This window comes from Anser brachyrhynchus (assembly GCF_964034855.1).
Source record: "Anser brachyrhynchus genome assembly, chromosome: 2".
In the NCBI taxonomy this organism is placed as follows: domain Eukaryota; kingdom Metazoa; phylum Chordata; class Aves; order Anseriformes; family Anatidae; genus Anser; species Anser brachyrhynchus.
The window spans coordinates 69,069,942-69,091,641 of record NC_137695.1 but is presented as its reverse complement, the minus strand read 5'-3'; the positions used below and the strand labels follow the sequence as shown (position 1 = coordinate 69,091,641).

The 21,700-nt window shown below is 41.6% G+C and overlaps 1 protein-coding gene across 2 annotated transcripts in view; it reads right to left on the bottom strand.

The window, feature by feature from the left end:
- ELOVL2 (ELOVL fatty acid elongase 2) overlaps positions 1–21,700 on the bottom strand; it is a 57,135-nt gene that overhangs the window by 8,752 nt on the left and 26,683 nt on the right. The window contains exons 2-3 of one of the 2 annotated variants that reach the window (XM_080578851.1): positions 17,454–17,518; positions 11,588–11,775 (exon numbers count right to left, since the gene is read on the bottom strand). In XM_080578851.1, coding sequence (XP_080434977.1) covers positions 11,588–11,775; positions 17,454–17,469 — 204 coding nt within the window. In that variant the 5' untranslated portion in view covers positions 17,470–17,518. The remainder of the gene's footprint in view (positions 1–11,587; positions 11,776–17,453; positions 17,519–21,700) is intronic. The other variant, XM_080578850.1, reaches the window with a different exon arrangement.

Here is a 21,700-nt window from a genome sequence, read left to right as displayed (position 1 = left end):
AACTGATGCTCTTAGACCAGACAACTTGCTAATATCTTCTCCTTTGCAATGGAAAAGGTTTCACGTTCTATTGGAAATACATGCTGAAATGGTGCACCTTTTACATTTCTCTCACTTTAGAGCCTTCAAGACATCCACAAATATTTATTGTTACTTAGTGCAGTGATCCAGCAGCAGTATGAACAGAGCTTCGCAGCCCTACTAGTGCAAAACCCTTCCTATCCTTGAGAAAAATCCTCGGTACCAACCAAGCAAAAAAAACGTAAATCCAAAGTAGTGTAAGAGGAGAAATATTTCTTTATGCCACATACATATCACTTTATCCTTTATTGGTAAATGCAGGAGGAAAGAGAAGAGAGCATGCGTGGTGGTGAGTGGAGAAACAGACACAAAAGCAATTTCTGAGACTTTGTCCATGTCATACTGGGAAGCAGACAAAGCAATGAAACATCAATCTATCACGCTGTGATGAAGCAGAAGGTATCTGGAAAGCCATATGGGGGCCTTTTGATGTGGAATGTTTTTATAGTAATGATTACCTAAAACAACTGGCAGCTCTTTTGGGCAGCAGAGTATTTTGTCAATCAACAACACTACGAAGTAGAGTTGAGTGATTTTTAAAAGTGACTTCCTTACTTGAATATGTGAAAAGTATTTCTTGTGGCCAAGTGGCAGTTCATGTTCTGGGGTCTGCAGAGGGTGCAGCAAGTTATGGTGGGAGAAGTACACTAGAGGGTTACGCTGTAAGCAGCATTGCAAGATGCTGTGAGGCATGTGTTGTTTTTGACTCTGGCACTACATTCAGGGGAAGGCGTGTATCGGTGTCTGTACATACCTTCCCCTCCACTTGAGACTGAAAAAGTCTCCTGTGCTTAACTAAGTGTGACAGCCTATATAAAGCAAAGCAGACTTATTCTCAGTGATCATATTGAATTAATTCCTAGAGTAAATACATATTAAGAGCAATAATTTCTTTGGATCTACAGAATTAGCAAATAAGTCAGAATGCGTATTATAAATTCAAATTAAAATAACAAAAAACAAACAAACAAAACCAAAGACCTAGAAAGCCAAAGTTTTCTAGTACTTTTTCTCTGAATCACATGCAGTTGTCCCTGTATTTCCAACATATTTGGTGTCTGTCTGCGGCCAAAATAATCAGTGGAGTATCTTTTAGATTGTGTGTGTATATATAGAGAGAGAGATGAAGAGACAATAAGTGGGTGGTTTAGATGGCTACTATCGGACAACTGAAACAAAACCACTCCTCCTCTGGAGCAGCCGCTGTTTCGGTGGATTCATCTACAGCGTGTGCCAGAGGTCACAAAACTAAACAGGATGGGACTGCAGTCTGAAAACAGGGAAAATCCAACAGCAAAACCTGTGTGGAGGTCCCCAGGCAAATGCTCAGTGCAGCTGAGATCACAATGTGTTTAGCCAAGCGGCCCCTGCGTGGGTGCTGTGCTTGCAAACATGCGGGGCTGGAGCTTGCAGGCTCCTCTCCTCTCCCCGCTTAACCTGTGAAGATGCTGAGGAGAAGGGGGTTAAAGCTCCTAGGTATGGCACTTTGTTTCCCTCCCATCTTTCAAAAATCAGCTGAGTGGAAAAGGGTAGTTTCCAGTCCCAAATGCATGGGCTGTTTCTGTCCTCTGGGTGGAAGGAAGGGGGCGTGCAGATCTGTGCCTGTGCTGCAGCTGGCAATATGCAGCAGCTTCAGGAGTGATGTTCAGGGAGATGTTACTGCACAGTTGCTTTTACAGATGGTTCCTCTCAGTGCCTTTCCTGTGTGCTCTCCTGCTTTGGATTTTCCCTCCAATCAGAAGTGACTAAGAGACCCCCAGATTGGGACTTTTGGAATAGGCAGGTACAGCATCGTTGACGGGCCGTTGTTGAAGATTTGCTCTCGATTCTGTCTTGTTGCTTGAGAAATGCTGAAGAAAATGGAGTTGTCATCTTCCCCTTGGCTGGGAGCAAGATGGTCGAGCAGGGTGGGGGTATCAGGAGCTCATTTGGAGGCAGCATCCTGAACTCCATCTGGGAGCTTTGGTAAGGTATGGCCTCAAACACAAGCATTAACAGCTCTGCCAGAAACATCTGCGGCCAGTTCTGCAGAGGAAGTAAATGATATTGCCTCTTGCTGTTTTGTTTTCCTACAGCAACTATGATAGCCTCGCAGCTTTATTGGTGGGAAGTGGTAGTAGTGGTACCATCTCTAGCCCTTGTGATTGTAGGGACTTGAAGCTGTGCTCTCTAAAAACTCAAAATCCTGAAAACAAATAAAGGAGAAAAGATGACTGCCTTTCCCTTCTTGTAAAAAGCACGTCATGGACTAGGAAGGAACTCTTTCCCTGCTTTTACTGAGGAACTGTAAATTGCTATCATAAATGGAGTCTACTGTTTTGTTAAAGTAAGAAATAAAGTCCGCATTTTGTTGTATTCATATCTGACACAATCTTTTGTAATTTACATTTATGATATGATGTGCCTATAATTTTTATCTGAGGCTTTTAAACAATTCTACCTTGTGAGAGGTATGTAAGTTTAAACAGTATTTTCAGTATCTCAGTTTCACTTGGTTCATTCTGTTGCATTCTGTAACTGTAACTTTATACCCTTATGCTTAAATTGGTAGAATTTGTTCATTTTTCCTTTTCATGCATCTTTGGAAGTCTGTTATTGTGGGGGGTTTTGTTGTTGTTTTTTCAGGTTCCAATTGTGGAAACTTTTTTTCCCTTTTTTCAATCTTTTTTTTTTGTCATTCCTTAGTAGCTAACTCATTTTCTTCCTTTGAAAATATCAAACCTCACAAAACCCTCCGGTACAGTAACTGAAACATTAAATCACAGAAATTTAATAGAAAAAAAATGCCATTTGAAATCTTTTGATTTGTTTGCTTTACAGATTTTCTGACTCGTATATGATTACAATAGACTGATTTTTCAAAAATCTTTTTTGTTGTTGTTGTTGTTACAGGTTTGGAAACTCTCCTGCTGGTGCTATATTGAACTGGCTTGCTCAGTGTGATCACAAGACTGTTTCAAGAATTCCATTCATAGCTCTCAAAATGAGATGAGAACTCTTAAAGGCTCAGAAACTTAAACAATATATTTAATTTCATTTCAGTATCACAGATTTTTAACTTGGCATTTCAGAAATCACACTGGTCACCATGCAAACAGGGAGAAAAATCTGGGGTAAGAATATCACAACCTGGCTGCATTTTTTTTCTTTAATTTATTCTTCTGTTTGTTCTTCCATGGTCCTATATAAATGCCAGATTTGCAGATCATACGGTGCGCCTATCCCCCAGTCATTTCACTTGGCAGAAAAATTCCCTTTGATTTGTATCTGTGTTTCAACAGCCAGCAGCTTAGTGTGAAAATCTGTTTTGAGTGTCTTAACCTTGTTCTTTCATGTCGGCTTTTCTGACATGTCAGCTTTCCGTGGTAGATGACTCGCATGCCGTTCATCTCCTTTAGGGAAAAGAGGAGAATCCACTTTGAGTTTTGACTACTCTGCTTTGCAAGATAATTTTTAAGATTTCTCGCTAACTCCGTAATAAAAAGTTGGTGGTGAAACCTGGAAGGCAGAGAGTGCTTTTTGGCATCTTGGTGATCCCAGGCTGTGACTTTCATGTTGGCTATCTGTGATGTGGAATGAAAGCAGGTTACCTAATGGTATCAAATGAGCCAGCTGCGTATCTGGAACAGAAACTGGTAACCTGACACAAGACATCCAGTTACTAGTGCTCTATTTGTATGATACCAAACTCATATGTTACTTTCACTGGTTCAGTTATGTTCCCTTCCACATGCTGAGCACTCTCATGATGCTACAGAACTTGTGGTATTTTTTATCATGCAGAGATTGTGTAAGTGCAGTATACAATAAAGAGATGAGAGATCCTCTCTCTCCCCCTTAAAAATACAATTTATCTCCCTAGAAAACATTCCTTTGGATGTTTTACATTCTTGGCAACCTATCGTGAAACTAATACTAACACATGCATTGTTTGATGCTATTTGGAAAGAAGAAAATGCTTCCCTGTGAAAAAATTCTGCTAAGTAGCAACATCCTGTTCCTTAGTAGAGGTTTCGTATTTTGCTGTTGCTCTAGTGTTCTCAATAGATTCCAATTGTTACACCAATAAATGACCTTTATCTACTCAAGTATAAAGAGAATGAAGATTCACAATGGTTACTTCACTGCAGCAGTCTAATGCTTTTTTTTTTTTTCCTTTTTTTTTCTTTTTTCTTCTTAATGGGGAATCACATTATCTGGGAATGAGAGCTGGCTCCTCTAAGAAATTCCAGGGCCAGCAGGTTCCAGAAGATGGTGCCAAAGCTTCTCACCTTGCTCAGCAGCAAGCTAAGCACCAAGAGCCTGGTGCTTTTAATATGATCGTTGATGCCGTTGTCCTGTTTTTCTTAGTGCCTTATCAACACAAGGACTTGGATGAGAGCTTGATGACTAGCTGAGATTTAATTTAAATAGGGCAGAGGTGATACTTACTGCTGGGGAAAGCAACCTAAGACCCTGGTAGAGATTATGTCTTTTTCTGTTAATGACAAAGAGCAGTATCACATGAGTAATTTCTTAATTCAGAGATCAGCATTGGTCTGCTTTGTTTCAAAGTTTAATTTAGTATGAAAGTTATGAGGATCTCATCCTGTGGTGAACTTCAATACCTTATCTGGGCCTCTGGTGCCTCACATTGGGTCTCTGGAGTGTGGTCTGAGAGTTGACTTGCTCATGAATTCATTTTAAAATATGCAAATACCTGATTGCTTTTCACATTAAGCTGGTTTTCTGTGCATAGTTGGCACTTTCACAATATTATGCAGAGATTTGTGTAGAAGAAAGGCATATTTCTTTTCAGTGAAATTGAAAAAAGTTTTGATTTTTATTAAAACAAAATGGTAGTGGTTGTTTTGTGCACAGTTTTTGGCAATGTTTCTGGAAACTCTTGGATCTGTTTGACCTGAGTCTATTAACACTTAATGATACAGAAGAGTACACATCCAATAACAAATGTCTGGTGCAGCTTTCTCTTATAGTGACAAGATGGGAGGGAATTTGGCCTTCTGACCCTCCTGCAGTGCACCTGCAGCCTGCCTAATTTAAGCACAGGAAATGTGTCTAAGTTTTAGGTACTTGGAAAAAGCTGCATTCCAAAAACAAGTGTTCCACTTCTCCATTACAACTAACAGGAAGAGGTAAGTGTCTTTGGTGGCTTCAGAAAAATCTGTTTGCCTAGCACAGGTTTCTAGATTAAGGTCTAATAAACTGTTCTTCAAGGAGGCCTTCAAAGACAGCTAACTCTTGACACATGAGTTTTGAGACCCTGCTTTTTAGGGATCATAGGGATATCTGACCTTATGTTACTGGCACATCTTAAGTACTTGAGAGATTGGTTGGACTCAAAGCTAATGGAGCTACAGTTGGATCCCAGATATTTCATGTCCATGGAGCAATGCACAGAGCTCTGGCTCAAAAGGGGAATCTGCCTTTGGATGCATAAAAACCTAGCCATTTTGTTATGAGTCCTTGCTATAACCTTTGCCTTTCTGCCTTGAGGTTGCATGACTTGATTGTAGGGGACAGCTAAACTAGATAAGGCACAACGAGGAGGTAAGAATTGCAGCATAAGTTTCCTTATCAGTTGGTTTATCATGTTTCTTACTGAAGCTATCATATGGGACAGTCCGCATTTGGAGGTGCACCTCTGACACAGAATAGGTCTTTTTCTCTTGAGTGTCTAAGAAGCACCCACTCCATTCTGGAGCTCTCTCAAGATGTGGCACCTTGTAAACAAGACCAAGAAGAGACAAATAGAACAATGCCAATAACTGTTCTTTGTAGTTAATTTCTATAATAGAGCTTATTAATTTGTGTTTATCTCTACTACAGAGACCAGATCATTGGAGGTGCAGTGGGAAGATGAAGGAATAAGGCCATTGTTATAGATCTCTCTAATTAGGAATTAATCTTGAATCATACTCCCTGGAGAGATCAGCTGTGTTTACATAAACCACTACGGAGAATGCTCTAAATATAGGTAACTCTTGCCTCAAAGAGCTTACCTTCCATTAAAGACAGAGAGAGTAGGCACAAGAGACAGGCTTCAGAAATAAGACAATGTTTAGTCACCGTAACCTTATTCACTGCTGAAGAAGATTTCTGCCTTCCTCATTGCCTTTTTCCCTTCAGCAGGGATGTGCAAGCTCCTCAGGCAGGTCTGCAAGTCTCAACACGCACTCTGCTTCTTCACAGGAAAAATTGTGAATAGGAACCACACGAATAGGCTATGAAAAAGTACAGAACCACTATTATGGAATAACAACTTGTGCAATGTACAACCAGCCTGGCTGACAGTCCAGAGCTGTGCCATCTGCAATAAACCAGCTGTGATGTCCGATGGGTTCCTGACAAATGCAGAACGGGGAGCATGGAGGCACTGCCAGCCATGCCTGGGTGTGGTCTGGGAGGTGTAAGTCAGCAGCCTCCAGCTACAGAGTCAAGGCCTGGAGGGACTTAGTGAGGACTCGTGCAACTCCGCGATCGTCTGTACAAAGTTAGCCTTAGGAAAGAAAGGGCAGTGAGGCAGCTGAATGGGAGCTGGCTCAGCACAGTTCCTACAAGGATATCACAGAATCACAGAATCGTCTAGGTTGGAAGACACCTCCAAGATCATCTAGTCCAACCTCTGTCCTAACACTAACAAGTCCTCCACTAAACCATATCACTAAGGGCTACATCTAAACGTCTTTTAAAGACCTCCAGGGATGGTGACTCAACCACTTCCCTGGGCAGCCCATTCCAATGCCTAACAACCCTTTCAGTAAAGAAGTTCTTCTTAACATCCAACCTAAACCTCCCCTGTCGCAACTTTAGCCCATTCCCCCTTGTCCTGTCACCAGGCACGTGGGAGAATAGACCAACCCCCACCTCTCTACAGCCTCCTTTAAGGTACCTATAGAGAGCGATGAGGTCTCCCCTGAGCCTCCTCTTCTCCAGGCTAAACGACCCCAGCTCCCTCAGCCGCTCCTCGTAAGACTTGTTCTACAGACCCCTCACCAGCTTCGTTGCCCTTCTCTGGACTCTCTCGAGCACCTCCATGTCCTTCTTGTAGCGAGGGGCCCAAAACTGAACACAGTACTTGAGGTGCGGCCTCACCAGAGCCGAGTACAGGGGGACAATCACCTCCCTAGACCTGCTGGCCACACTGCTTCTTATACAAGCCAGGATGCTGTTGGCCTTCTTGGCCACCTGGGCACACTGCTTGCTCATATTCAGCCGACTATCAACCAATACTCCCAGGTCCTTCTCTGCCAGGCAGCTTTCCAACCACTCATCTCCCAGCCTGTAGCGCTGCTTGGGGTTGTTGTGCCCCAGGTGCAGGACCCGGCACTTGGCCTTCTTGAACTTCATGCAGTTGACCTCAGCCCATCGGTCCAGCCTATCCAGATCCTCCTGCAGAGCCTTCCTTCCCTCGAGCAGATCGACACACATACCTAACTTGGTGTCGTCTGCAAACTTACTGAGGGTGCACTCGATCCCCTCATCCAGGTCATCGATAAAGATATTAAAGAGGACCGGCCCCAGTACTGAGCCCTGGGGGACTCCACTAGTGACCAGCCTCCAACTGGATTTGACTCCATTTACCACAACTCTTTGGGCCCGGCTATCCAGCCAGTTTTTAACCCAACAAAGCGTATGCCAGTCCAAGCCACGAGCAGCCAGTTTCTCGAGGAGAATGTTGTGGGAAACAGTGTCAAAAGCCTTACTGAAGTCAAGGTAGATCACATCCACAGCCTTCTCCTCATCCACCAAGCGCATCACTTGGTCATAGAAGGAGACCAGGTTCGTCAAGCAGAACCTACCTTTCATAAACCCATGCTGACTGGGCCTGATCGCCTGCTTGCCCTGCAAGTGCTGCGTGATGACACTCAAGATAATCTGCTCCATGAGCTTCCCTGGCACTGAGGTCAAACTAACAGGCCTATAGTTTCCCAGGTCTACCCTCCGGCCCTTCTGGTAGATGGGCGTCATGTTTTCTAGCTGCCAGTCGACTGGGACCTCCCCTGATAGCCAGGACTGCCGATAAATGATGGAAAGCGGCTTGGCCAGCTCCTCCGCCAGTTCACTCAGTACCCTCGGGTGGATCTCATTCGGCCCCATCGACTTGCGTACATCCAAGTGCTGTAGCAGGTCGCCAACCATTTCCTCATGGATAGCGAGGGCCACATCCTGCTCCCCATCCCCTTCCACCAACTCAGGGTACCAGGTATCCAGAGAGCAACCGGTCTTGTTGCTAAAGACTGAGGCAAAGAAGGCATTAAGCACCTCAGCCTTTTCCTCATCTTTTGTAACTAAGTTTCCCCCCGCATCCAGTAAAGGATGGAGATTCTCCTTAGTCCTCCTTTTTGTGTTGATGTATTTGTAAAAACGTTTTTTGGTATCTTTAACGGCAGTAGCCAGATTGAGCTCCAGATGAGCTTTGGCCTTTCTAATTTTGTCCCTGCACAGCCTTGCAACATCCTTATAGTCCTCTTGAGTAGCCCGCCCTCTTTTCCAAAGATTATAAACCCTCCTTTTTCTCCTAAGCTCAGGCCACAACTTTCTGCTCAGCCAGGCCGGTCTAGTTCCGCGTCGGCTCGTCTTTGGGCACGTGGGGACAGACCGCTCCTGAGCCATCAAGATTTCCTTCTTGAGGAGTGCCCAGCCTTCCTGGACTCCTTTGCCCTTCAGAACCTCCCCCCAAGGGACTCTGCCAACCAGTGTCCTGAACAGCTCAAAGTCAGCCCTCTGGAAGTCCAAGGCAGCGGTTTTACTGGTCCCCTTCCTGACTTCGCCGAGAATAGAGAACTCTACCATTTCCTGGTCACTCTGCCCAAGGCAGCTCCCGACCACCACATCTCCCACCAGTCCGTCACTGTTTGTGAACAGAAGGTCTAGCGGGGCACCTCCCCTGGTAGGCTCTCTAACCAGCTGCGTCAGGAAGCTATCTTCCACGCTCTCCAGAAACCTCTTAGACTGCTTTCTCTGGGCTGTGTTGTGCTTCCAGGATATGTCTGGGAAGTTGAAGTCCCCCATGAGAACAAGCGCTGATGATTTCGCGGCTTCTGCCAGCTGCCTGTAGAACTCCTCGTCCGTCTCCTCATCCTGGTTCGGCGGTCTATAACAGACCTCCACCAGGATGCTTGCCTAGTTGGACTTCCTGCTGATCCTAACCCATAGGGACTCAACCTTATCATTCCCAGCCTCGAGTTCCTCAACATCAAAACACTCTCTAATATAGAGAGCCACACCACCACCCCTTCTGTGCTGCCTGTCCCTTCTGAAGAGCCTATAGCCAGACATTGCAGCACTCCAGTCATGAGAGTGGTCCCACCACATTTCCGTGACGGCAACCAAGTCATAGCCTTCCCGCTGCACGATGGCTTCCAGCTCCTCTTGTTTGTTACCCATGCTGCGTGCATTAGTGTAGACGCACTTCATTTGGGCCATGGCCTTCTTCCCTGGCCTTGCCATTTTTCCCCCTAGCACAGCTCCAACAAGCCTAATTTCAGCCCCATCCCCCTTCTTTCCTAGTTTAAAGCCCTCTCAATGAGCCCTGCCAGCTCCTGGGCTAGGATCCATTTTCCCCTTAGAAATAGGTGGGACCCGTCTGCGGTCACCAGGCTGGGCGCCGAGTAAAGCGCCCCATGGTCAAAAAAAAACAAAATTTCTGTGTTGGCACCAGCCTCTGAGCCATGTGTTAATCAGGTGGGCTTTCCGTGTCCTCTCGGTACCCCTCCCTGCCACTGCACAGATAGATGAAAACACCACCTGTACCTATATGAAGGTGGCAAAAAAAAAAAACTCAATTCATATAAGACTTGTTAAAATTCTGTTTGCTTATTCATTTACTTGTGGCAGGCCAAATCAAACTGCAAGGGAAAGGGAGTGGTATTTTTGTTTTCTATACAATTAACCATTTCCGTTGAGTCTTACTACCAAAGACAGCTATCCATATACCTTCAAGCAGAATGGAGATTTAAACACTGAAGTGCTGATTTAAATTCTGGAGGAAAATCAGTACAGAGTCATCAAACCTTCCAGCAATTGTGCTTGTTTCTCCTTTGCTCTGAGCCTCATCCCGCACTCTGAGACACCCAGAGCAACTGTGGAAGCCAGCTGGAGCTTTGACCAGGACAAAGCACTGTGTAGCACAATTGGTCCTTTGCACAAGCTGCTGTTTGGCCTTCTGACCTGGCCACTCACCTGGTGTTTAGCTCAAATTAATTTAAAACTTGAAATCTTTGGGGTCCTGTTTGGCTTCTGGACAAAACAAAGTTTCTTCTCCAGTTGATAGAACAGTCAGTCCTTGTTTTTCTCACAGAAACTGCTGCTGTGGCTGAGAGCCCAGGAAGCAAGAAATGCTGTGAGGGCTGCGCAAGCAAAGCAGCACTGTCAGCAGTTGGAGATGCTACAGTTTTGGCAGGGGGGAGAAAATGATACTGGAATAATGGAAGGGCCTCATTGGGAATTAGGATTATTCCACAAAAGCCTTCCTTGTAATGGAAAGCTGAATAAACCAGTACCTGAATTCAGTCAGGCAAATGTCAAAAGTTGGGAATGGAGCTGAAACACAGTAATAAATGCATCCTCTTACAGGAGAAAAGACTGAATTGTGCTTGCGTTCCCTTCCTCAGCACACCAGGTCTTTGCCCTGTTATCAGTCAAGGCCTGTAGGTGTTGGGTGCTGGAGGGATGAGTCTCACGCTTAAAAGTCTTAAAGTGACTCTCAGGCCAGCTCTGTTCCTACAGGAAGGTGAAAACACATATCTTTGCAGAGGAATGCTGTTCAAATCCTTTGCTATTACAGAACTTGTCAGATGCATTCAAACCTCCCTTCTGGTTATGAATAGAACCTGATTTCTGTAAGCATGTTCCTTCTTGATAAGCGCTCAGAAAATAATCTGTGAGACCATATTCAGCCTCCAAGTCCCCAAAGGACTTGCTCTTGGCTGAAGTGGCAGGTTTTTATCATGCCTGCTACTTCATGTTTCTACTGTCTGACTATATGATGGAAGCTTTGTACTCAGGAGAGCAGAAAAATAACATTGAATAGCCAACACCATAAATAAATCTGTACTTACTCTCATATATGAATCTGTTCGCATTTAAATATGGGTATTTGTACAAAGAACAATCACTTCACAGGCAGTCATACAAATAAAAAACAATTCTTGGGAATTTCTACGCATGCTGAATAACGAGGTGTAGGCATGTTTGAACTCAGCAACTGCTGCAGATTCATCTTCAAGCTTGTAAACACTGTCATAGTAGCAGTCAACTGTCTTCAGGGGTGAACTGTAGCTCAGGAAGGACAGCTGAAACATGCTGAGACCTAAGCAGGGAAGGTACTCTACAAGTCATTGCCCAATTGCAAAGTGCTTTTAGGGACTGTTCTTGATGTTAAATTTACTTAAATTTACCATTCATGTCAAATTTCCTAGCAAAACTATCTAAGATATTTCTGCTAAAAAATGTACATTGCTCACCTTTCTCAGCTGCGCTGCATTGAAGAACACTTACTTACCTCTATGAGCATGTACAAGGAGAGCAGTGTAATCCCAAGGTTATATACAATGAGGTGAGCCCTGAGGGAGAACGGAGGCCTGTTCTTCATGAACTTGTTGCCTAGCCATATGCACAGTAGGTACGCACAAGTAAGGAAAAATGTAGGAAGGTAAGAATCCAAAAGTAGCCATCCTCTAACCCTGGAATCTGAAAAGAAATGCATGCAGCAAGCAATTAAGAATGTTACAGTAAAGTACTGTTAAAATAAGGCAGGTTGTACAGTGAAAAACATCTGCAAAAAGTGCTAAAGGGAATCTGCTGTGTTCTGCTCACATTAAGAGCTATTCATTACTACTACCTCTCAAAAATGGCATACTAATTCACAGAATGCGTGGTGAAAACTGCATAAAATTCCCTAATAATTTAAAGTCACTTATATCTCCTCACTTTAACAGGAAACAGAAAATGAAAAGAGGAAAAAAAATCCTGTATGTCTTCATTAATGTTTTAACTTAATTAAACCATATCTTGACTTGCTCAAGGGACAGACAGCTTGAAGACAGTATTATACTATTTTGATTCTGCATTTGTTACATATGTATGAAGGCATGTGATATTTGCTAGAAAACATTTATACAAGGAGAGGGTTTTTCAAAAACATTAAATATGAAAAACAAATAGCAAATAGCAAATGTTTACTTTGATGGTTATCAAAGATATTTGCTAACATAAGGGCTTGCTTTCTCATAGTTTTTGTTCCATTTGCTTGATCCTGAAATGCAATATTAAGGTCAAATCCTGCTTGCCTTATTCGCACAAGTAATCTCATCGGCGGTAATCAGATAGTTCAGTGTATATGAGCAAATCCTAATTCTGCATGCCAATCTGGAGGCACCATTTCATTGTCCTATGAGCAACTCTATGTCACGACCAAATGTTTTTTTTTCCCTCTTTTTTTTTTTTTTCCAAGATAGAGGAAGATTTAATTTTTTACAACAATAATCTTTGGACATTTACCTAAGAGAAACGCAAGTGGCAACATGGCTAGTTTTTCAGAAAGACAAATCTGTCAAGAGTTATGGCGTATATGAAGAAATAAGTCAATGAGAAGCTACTGTGCAGGTCACAGTAATTCTGCTCTAAGAAACTGTTTTGAATTATTTAATTATTTTTTTTAAAGACCAACGTTAGGCTAAAAACTGTAACAGAAGAGAAGGTGTTCACAGTGGATGAAAAAACATTTTACTACTTTTTCAACCTGGGACTGGGCAATGGATATTGCACACATCAAATGTGCCTTAGTGTTTAAAAAACTGTTGCTTGTGACAATTTTACTTTACCATATTCTTTCCAACTATTCTTTCCACAGAAATATATAGAGAGATATAAGTAAAGTGAGATTTTAAGTGAGTTAGAATAATCTGCTAATGGAACTTTCTTTTTCACTAGCATTTCCCTCCACTTCCCACCTTGCTTCCATTGCAGTAGCTGTAACGCTCATCATGGATTTGGGCTCCACATGGGATGTAAGCTCTTTTGCAGGAAAGACTTTCAATGAGACCTGAGTTACTGTGGAAGTCCAGTGCTCTCCTGGCTTTGACTCTCCCTTCTGGACTCCTAAGAACCAGCTCCTCTCTCCAAAACATGAGAGGCATAGGATTAAAAGAGTTGTGAAAGCATGACTACCTACTGCAAAGCACAGCCCTTCCTTCAGGGCGGCTTTGCTTTGGTGTGTATTACCATGCCAGAGTGCCTGTTTTCTGTCTTCATATCTCAGTGCCTAATTAAGATCACTTCAGTGTGAGAGTAAATGCTTCCAACAACCCTCTCGAAGGTCACGAGACATTTGGGAAGCTGTGGAATGGGTGTTTTTGAGGTGATTCTGTTCCCATATGGGCTATGAACAGGACACACGAGTCAGAGGACAGGTAAAGCTTGTGTGCACAAATGTTGATCTAGCATATGTTTTAGGAGCATAAAGGTTTGATTTATTTAATTGGTATTCTAAATGAAGATGAAGAAAGCAATTGTTTCAGCAAGACTGCTCTCTAAAAAAGGATCCCCCCATCCGAGGACTGCAATATTTCATGCATAAAGGTTATTTGCACAAAGGCCAACTGGCATCAGATAACTAAATGGTATATTTGCTCAAAGAGGAAAAATAATTGGAAGAGATAAGAATACAAAATAAACTAAACAGCATTAAATGCTGCCCTAGTATGCCCTCAGAAAGCTGTTTTTCACTTGTGCTGTGAGTGGCCACAAGCATGTGGCCTGATCCACACAAAAGCAGAGCTCCTTGTGCTTGTTCAGGTCAGCAAGTCCAATATTTTTAAGATCTGTACAATTTCATTTTCAAGTGTCTAGAGAAATTTTAAAACTTGTTCCTGTACTGATCATTCTCCAACCTGACCTTGGTACCTTGAAGAGTAGGACAGTTATTAGCAGAAAATGATTTATCAAAAGCAGCCAGAGGATCCTGACTGTTCTGTTTCCATGTTCACTTTTCCTTGAATGACAAGAAGAGGGAGGTTTTTATGTGTTGGAAAGGCAGATGAAGGGGAGTGTATTTTTAAAAAAACAGGTTATCAGAAGAAGAAAAGAGACCAACAGTTACTCTGTGTTAAGTTACTCTGTGTTCTTGTAATATAAAGGCACAGTGTCAATGGAAGAAAGCATTATTTTTACACTGCTGAACCCACACAGCATCTAAATTTGAGACCAGGGCAGTGAATAAAGTCAGAGTGTGAAAGTGCTGGACAACAACCACAGAAAGGAGCAGGCGCACCCAAGCTCTCGTTGCTCTGTGAATAAGCTCATTCACAGTCACTGGCCACGATGTGCTAGACCCTTGGGGTGAAATCTTGGCACCTTTGAAATGAGTGGCAAGCCTCATAAGCTCTTTAAACATATCAGGCTTTTATCAGTGAGGTTTAGAAACATTTTGATTCACGTTGCTGTATAGCTTCGGCTGATTGGTGTCAGAGAAAATTCAAATGGTGTCTGAGCAGATTCATACCTTTTCAGGTGCTGAGGGTAGATGGCTTTGTACCAATGCTTTATTACTGTTTATATTCAATTGACTACAGAAAGAGTGATTATTACTTTAACATAACTTTGTTATAATGTATCTATTCTCAACCACTTCTGCTTCTTTGGCAGATTAAAAAAAAAAAGCAACCCATTAACTAGATTTAGCTCCTGTAATTCAGTATTCCTTAATTTTGCATAATCATATAATATCCTGACTTGGATGGGACTCACAAGGATCATCGAGTCCAACTCCTGGGTCCACACATGACCTGTCAAAAATCAAACCATAAGTCTGAGAGCATTGTCCAAGCGCTTCTTAAACTCCAACAGGCCTGGTGCTGTCATCACTGTCCCGGGGAGCCTGTCCCAGGGCCCGATCACCCTCTCCGTGAAGAACCTTTTCCTAAAATCCAGCCTGACCCTGCCTTGATAATACTCCAACCAATACTCCAACCAATACTCTGTAGAACGTGAAGGCCCTGGAAAAATGTTCTTTTTCAGAACAATATAGCTATTTCACTCTTTCTCATTTTGTCCTGAACCTAGATAAACTCCTATCCAGAATAATATGTACCAACACCACTTTGTAAGACCACTTCTTATTAAGAGATGCAACCAATGGGCATGTATGTGGCTTCTGTTCCCTGAACCAAGGGACTTGGTCTGTTAGGTCAAAAGCAAATTTTAGGTAGATTCATGTACAAAGTCTATCTGGCAGCAGAGAACAAAGACACAAAATAGGCCTTTATCTAAATCAAATTCATATCTGTGATAGCACACCCCTTATTCTAGTAGTGTAGTACTGCAGTTGTGTTAGGTACTAATGTGAGCAGAGAGAACCTCCAGGAATTAGTGCCTGGCTTTCTGTCTCCTGCTGTGGCCTCAGCCACACCAGGTAATGATAACTACAACCAGTATAATAGCACCATTATTTCAAGGGTTCCTACCTCAAATACGAACCACAGATGTGGGACTGATTTTGAAAGAATGGAGCATTGGCATCTCTCTTTTTAAGCCACCTTGCTGCTGAATTAAGTGGGTACTGTGGATGAAAGTTGGGGGAGAGAAAGAAGAGGAACGTTTTGTTGGGCTTATACAATTGGGGAAGCTCTCAAGAATTCATTAGATCATGATTTGTGGTGTCATTCTATCCAATTTAAAACTGCTTGCAGTCTACCGTGAATTATTTATGTATTTAAACATACTGGAGGGAGCTTTGCTACTTATGAAATGTATGATACTGCATCACTATACCACCAGTTCCAAAGAAAAAAGCATGGTGAAGAGGCATGGACAAATGCTATCTTCAGCATTGATGTCTGGAGAGGGATGGTAATGTACTTGGCAAGTATTATACATAATACTTAACTAAAGTGCTTTATAAAAGTCCACAGGGATCTGTGTGGGATTCTGCATTGGATTAATTACAGCTGGTCCTTTCAAACAATTTGGCCAGGACCAAGGAGGAAGGAGGAATGAAGGAGAACATCATGTTGATTTAAAAATAAAATAGTAGTACTTATACGCTTGTCATCACAGTTGTTTGTTAATAAAATGCATTGCTGTAGAAACCATTAATTAGACGAACCTACTCTATCTGTTTTAATCACTTCTGCTGCAGTTCCCAAACTATTCACTGTCTTTTCACTAGAAAGCTTTCTTTCAAGCTTCACATCTACTGCAGAAATGATAGGAGATATTTTGTACTCAGCCAGACAGCTACGAAAAATGAGCATTTCTTGGTTTTAAGAATGTTACTTATACTTTTCCTTGTCATCCTAATGAAGCATGAACTGTTTGTGGGACCAAGAGGATACTACTGCAACAAAATGAGAATACATAACCGTATTTCCACAGGCAGCAATATTGGCTTTAAACACAGAGCAAAGTTTGCAGGGCTATTCCTGAAGTTGGATGTGCTGAATACTGTTTAAACACAGGCTTACCAGCAACAAGATGGCCATACAAGGTCCTTCCCTGAAGACTGGGTCTGCTCTCTAAGCTCCTCTCTTACTTTTTACTTTAGTTGCTTGGCCCTATCCCTCCTTGCCATAGCCCTTCTCTTTTTTATGCGGTCCTACCTCATTTTTTTTTGCCACTGGCTCTAACTATTGGCACAACTATTACCCCTTCCAGGCCTAACAGATCATGAGGCACATCCAAGCTCTGCTAAACCAGCACTATAACTATTCAAGTTATTCTCATCCAAACTGTTTCAGAAAGCAAGAATAGGCAGTAGAAGGGTGTATTTGTTCTCTCACACTGTCTACCGGTTTACTGAAATTTTGGATGTCATCCTGCAGAGTGCTGAGAGCCCTTTCTTGCTACTGTGCTGAGCATGCTTCTGAATTAGGCTATTTGCTACATAGCAGGACCAAACAAGGACTAGATTATTAATAATCATCAATCCCAAAACAGAACTTCCAAACTTCCACTTTCAGAAAAATCAAAGATTTTTTTTTTTAATTTCTCTAAGGACAAAGTTGAAATCCTATGATATTTTAAGAATCAAAGGACTCTATAATACAGTGATTTTTGTATCTTTTTTTAAATCACCTTCATTTCTTCTTTCACCTTCAGTATAACTTGTGACTAGTTTTAATTTGTATCATAGATAATACGTCAAACAGTCAAAACAAAAAAATATTGTTTTTCTAAAAGCCCGGTGCTTTGACAAATTCCTTACAATAACAGTGTGTTCCTGCAAATATCATGATTCTGCCTAGTTCATAGTTTTCAATGAGAAATTATTCAGAAAGAAAATTTTGACTGCTTCTAATTACCAGAATATTTTTGAGTTGTAATCTGGATAGTCATTGTTTCCTAAAAGGGCTATAGGTGGAGCAACTTACCCCGAGGTCCAAACATATAGTCCACAAACTCATTTACTTCCTGGTCAAAAGCTTTCAGATGCTCCTAAAAAAAAAAAAAAAAAAAAAAGGACATATAACAACAACATTATCTCATGGCTCACACAGAAAATACAAAAATAAGTAAAGAGTAATTTGGCAAAGAGCATGTCATGATGCTTAAGTATTTCCAGGGCATGACACACCAGGTATTCTGAAAAAAAAAAAATCTTTAAAAATGAATTTAATGAATAGAGGCCTCACTACTGGAAACAGTGCCAAAACTCTAGAACTCTTTAGAAAGTGAACCATGTCTGAAATGAGGTTTTACTAATGAAGTAAAAGCCATACAACAGTGTGGAAGTAAACAGTGAAGTAAAATCCGCACAGCAAATCCATCTGTGATGAATGTCATTTTCTCTCTAGTAAAGATGTTCTTTTTGTTTGTTTTTGTTCTCTTTCTTCAACTAAAATCACTTTTTGTAGAGAGGATCTGACAATTGCTTTGGTAAGCTTCACAAAGCTGCATGGCTATCACCGGGCTAGTGACAGCATATGAGCTGAATATATTGACACTTTGCTCTTAAAGAGGGAAACCTTTGGGGTGAGCCAACTAAGATTTTGCTAAATGAGGCACTGAGTTCTAAGGACAAGTTGGCAGGAGATTCCAGGCCTCCAGTAATGAAGTTCAGGCCATGCAGGGAGGCAGGAAAAGGAGGAATTTTACAGAGACTTTGTGTTTTGAGGTCTAAGCCAATGAAGCTGCTAAGCTGGCAGGCTCAGTGCTTTTGTGACGATTGGTGACTGAGTTGGGAGCTAAGCCCTGACCGATGCAGGCCTTCCCTCAGTCAGATGTGGTGGCCTCTCCAAAATAACCTCCTCCCAGACTCTGGTTCTGGGCAGCGGCTTCCTGCACACTGGTGCCTGAACAGCTCTTTGCCCCAAGTCTGGCTTCAGCCAGGTTCTTCCTCTGTGCTTTCCAACAATTCCTTCCTGTGCTTGATGAATCAATTTCAGCACTTAGCAAATGCAGCCAAACTGAGGAGAAAGACAGAGACAACGAGCATCTCCATGAGGCAAGAGCTGCCAAGGGCTGTGTGCGCCTTCAAATGCCAGATATCTTCACGACAGCTTGGGCTGCAGCCTCCATTAGCACATTTGCCTTTTGAAGAGCCACATTTGCACCCTGACAAGTCCAGGGACTGGGTTTTGGTGTGGGCAGGGAGAAGCTGCTGGCCCTCCCAAGCCCCATGTGTTTCTTCCCCTCTGAAGTTTTGGTCATCAGGATGTTCAATGTGAACAGCTTTTATGTGAATACATAGGTACAGCTGAGACCTCCTAGGGAGCAAGAGGTTTTGCAGCATCTGAGGCTGCAAAACTGCTTCTCCAAAATGCTGCTGTGTTCACATTATCTTAGAAAAATACACCACCATCATAAAAAAAAAAAAAAGTATTTTTCTTTTATTCTTCTTTAAACAAAAAAAAAAGAAAAGAAAAGCAAACACTCAAAAAGCATAACAACAACAGAAAGGAATCAACAAACACTAGACAGGAATTGCTCTGAAAAAGGAGAGAAGGAAACTGATGATTCGTGATACTTCATACTTCACAGCACTGAAGAAACTGAACCAGACTTTAGGAAGTTGTCCTGACTGCTGGCTCTGGGGAAGGGTGTTTTCTTGGCTGCAGACAACCCCCTTGGCATCCAAAGAATGCCTTCTGTTGTAGGATGCCACTTTGCTTCCAGGATGTGCAAAAGATCTGCTTCCATTTTTACACCTTCAGCTATGCAGCTCGTCAGCTAACATTTCATGGTGTAGATATTGCCATTTGGGCAATGCCACTTTTTACTGGTCCTCTGTGACTTGCCCACTTCCTGCATTAATATGAAACTGAGCTACTCATGTATTTGGTGTTTTTTTGGTGTGTGTTTAGACTTAGGAGACTGCTTTGGAAAAAATACTTTAATGGATTCAAATGTCTTGTAGTAATGAGCATGCAAAGCTACTTGCTTTCATGGTTACTTTATATAAGCACATCTTACATGTCAGGAATAAAGTAATAAACCATGTATATTCCTTTTATATTTAAATTCTGTAGACAAATCTATTCTAGGCTGCATTTAAATGGAAATTCTAGGCTGACTTCTTCTACCAGTTAGATGGAGGAATAAGAATTGTGGAATAATCACTAAGAAGGAAGAGCAGAATGAAGATTAAAAAAAAAAAAAAAAAAAAAAAGATTACCAGGATGGCTTTTTGCAGAGGTTACTGTTTTGATTGATCTGACTTGTGACTTTTGCCCTCTTACACCTGGCTAGTATGAACCAACAACACACTGAGTAGATGATACAGTCTAAAGCTAAATCTACCTCCTTAAGTGTGTGCTTAAATGACTCAGTAGAGACTTGTACCAGCTCCCAACTCTGCTCCACTCTACCTTAATTAGCAATTGATTGATTCAATGTCTGGTTTGCTTTTCATACGTCATTTGAGAGTAGAAATTTTTCTACTAGGCACAGCAAAATAAATAAATATACTTTAAAGTGACCCAACATTTGCCTCCCCTTTAACTCTCCTGCAACTTATTTTACCTTACAGGAAGAAAAAAAAAAGTTGTTTGGCTGTCTTACAGATTTACAGTGTTGTTAAAGATGATGTATTTGTTTATATTCTAAACACTAGTACTAATATTTTGGAAAAAAATATTCTTAGTTTAAAAAAGTTAGATGACTGGTCCGTCACCTTTCTTTGGTGCTTATTAAGAAAGTTCTGTGGAGCTTTCTCTATGTCTTCGAAAGACTAGACTGTATTTCTGGACTTTAGAACATGTCCTTAATAGTTCCTGCCTCTGGACAGACTAGATGAAAACGTCTTGCTCAACATGATCAGTTGTATTTGTAAAGAAAAGCAAATAAAACCAGTCTGAACAAAAATACATGCTCTGAGAACTCAATGCTCTCTGGAAAATCACTGTAATAGCCTTTACCGGTGAAAGTATTTCAGCTACACGGCTAAAGATTAATGTGTGTTTCTTGATTTTCCTTCTGTTGTACAGGACACTGCTCTTGTCATTGGGAATGCTAGCAGTTTGGAAGGACTAGGACAAATTAGTGGAAGATCTATTTACCTACACCTACAAAAAACATATTAGGTTATTCAAACAGATCAAAGCACCCAAGAGGAAAAATGGGGAGGGAGAATAAAGCCAGTGATGATAAAGCAACATGGAGATTTCTTATGAATTTCAATATTTTTAGAACAGAAATGGGAATAAGTAACTAACTTGTTTGATCTTTTGGGAGAGACTGAAGAGGAACGACCACCAACAGGCCAGGAAACCCACCCAAAGTGGATCCTCTTGGCTGCTGTCACAAACCCTTTGGAAAGAGAATTTGCTCCCAGGTATGGGGTCTCTGTAACCAGGAGAATTCTAAAGACTGATATTCCAAAATTAAAGGCTCCTTGAAATTCAGAGACAGCAATACTGGATCTGCTGAGATGGGATGAGGAACTTACATTCAAAACATTCTTTGTGTGCATAAAGTACTATTACAGAGAATAACTTTGAAATACAACTAAAAGGTAATTCTTAAGTATATGCATACATGCTGATGTAGGTTTGTGAGGCTTTTTGTTTGATTATGTGGATTTTAAATCACTTTCTGAAATAAAGGTCCTACAGATGAGTAAACTGCATTTAATCTTTCTTACACTGTCTGGAAATCTTTTTTATGCAAATGCTTGGAATATCAGTTAGTATCTCAAAAATCCAAAACAATTTGTTGCTTGTTCTTACACAGCTATGCAGAAACTAACGCACTCTATAGGCAAAGAGATCTCATTTCAGGCTTCAAACAAAAAACAGAAGTAGGTGTCAGCTTCTGCTTGCCCATCCAGCTTTTGGAAGTAAATGTGATATTTGAAACAACCATGATAGAAAATATATATATTAAGTGTATGGTGATTTCTTTCTTATTATTTAGATGACATCTTTTCCTTAATTCCCTGAAGACTTCTGCTCCATAAATAGTCAGCTACTGAGCACTAATGGAATTAATCAGAATTTATCAGCATGTTTAAAGGAAACAATTTTAGATGCCTGCCCATATTTGAATGGCCAAGTATTAAACAAGCAGTGGAAAACTATAGTGTTGGCTCCAGAATGGCTGCAATATGGGCTGAAATGAAGCAAAGAAAAGGCTAAGATAAATCTCAGGACTGTGGTGTAACTGCTCACAAAATGAATTA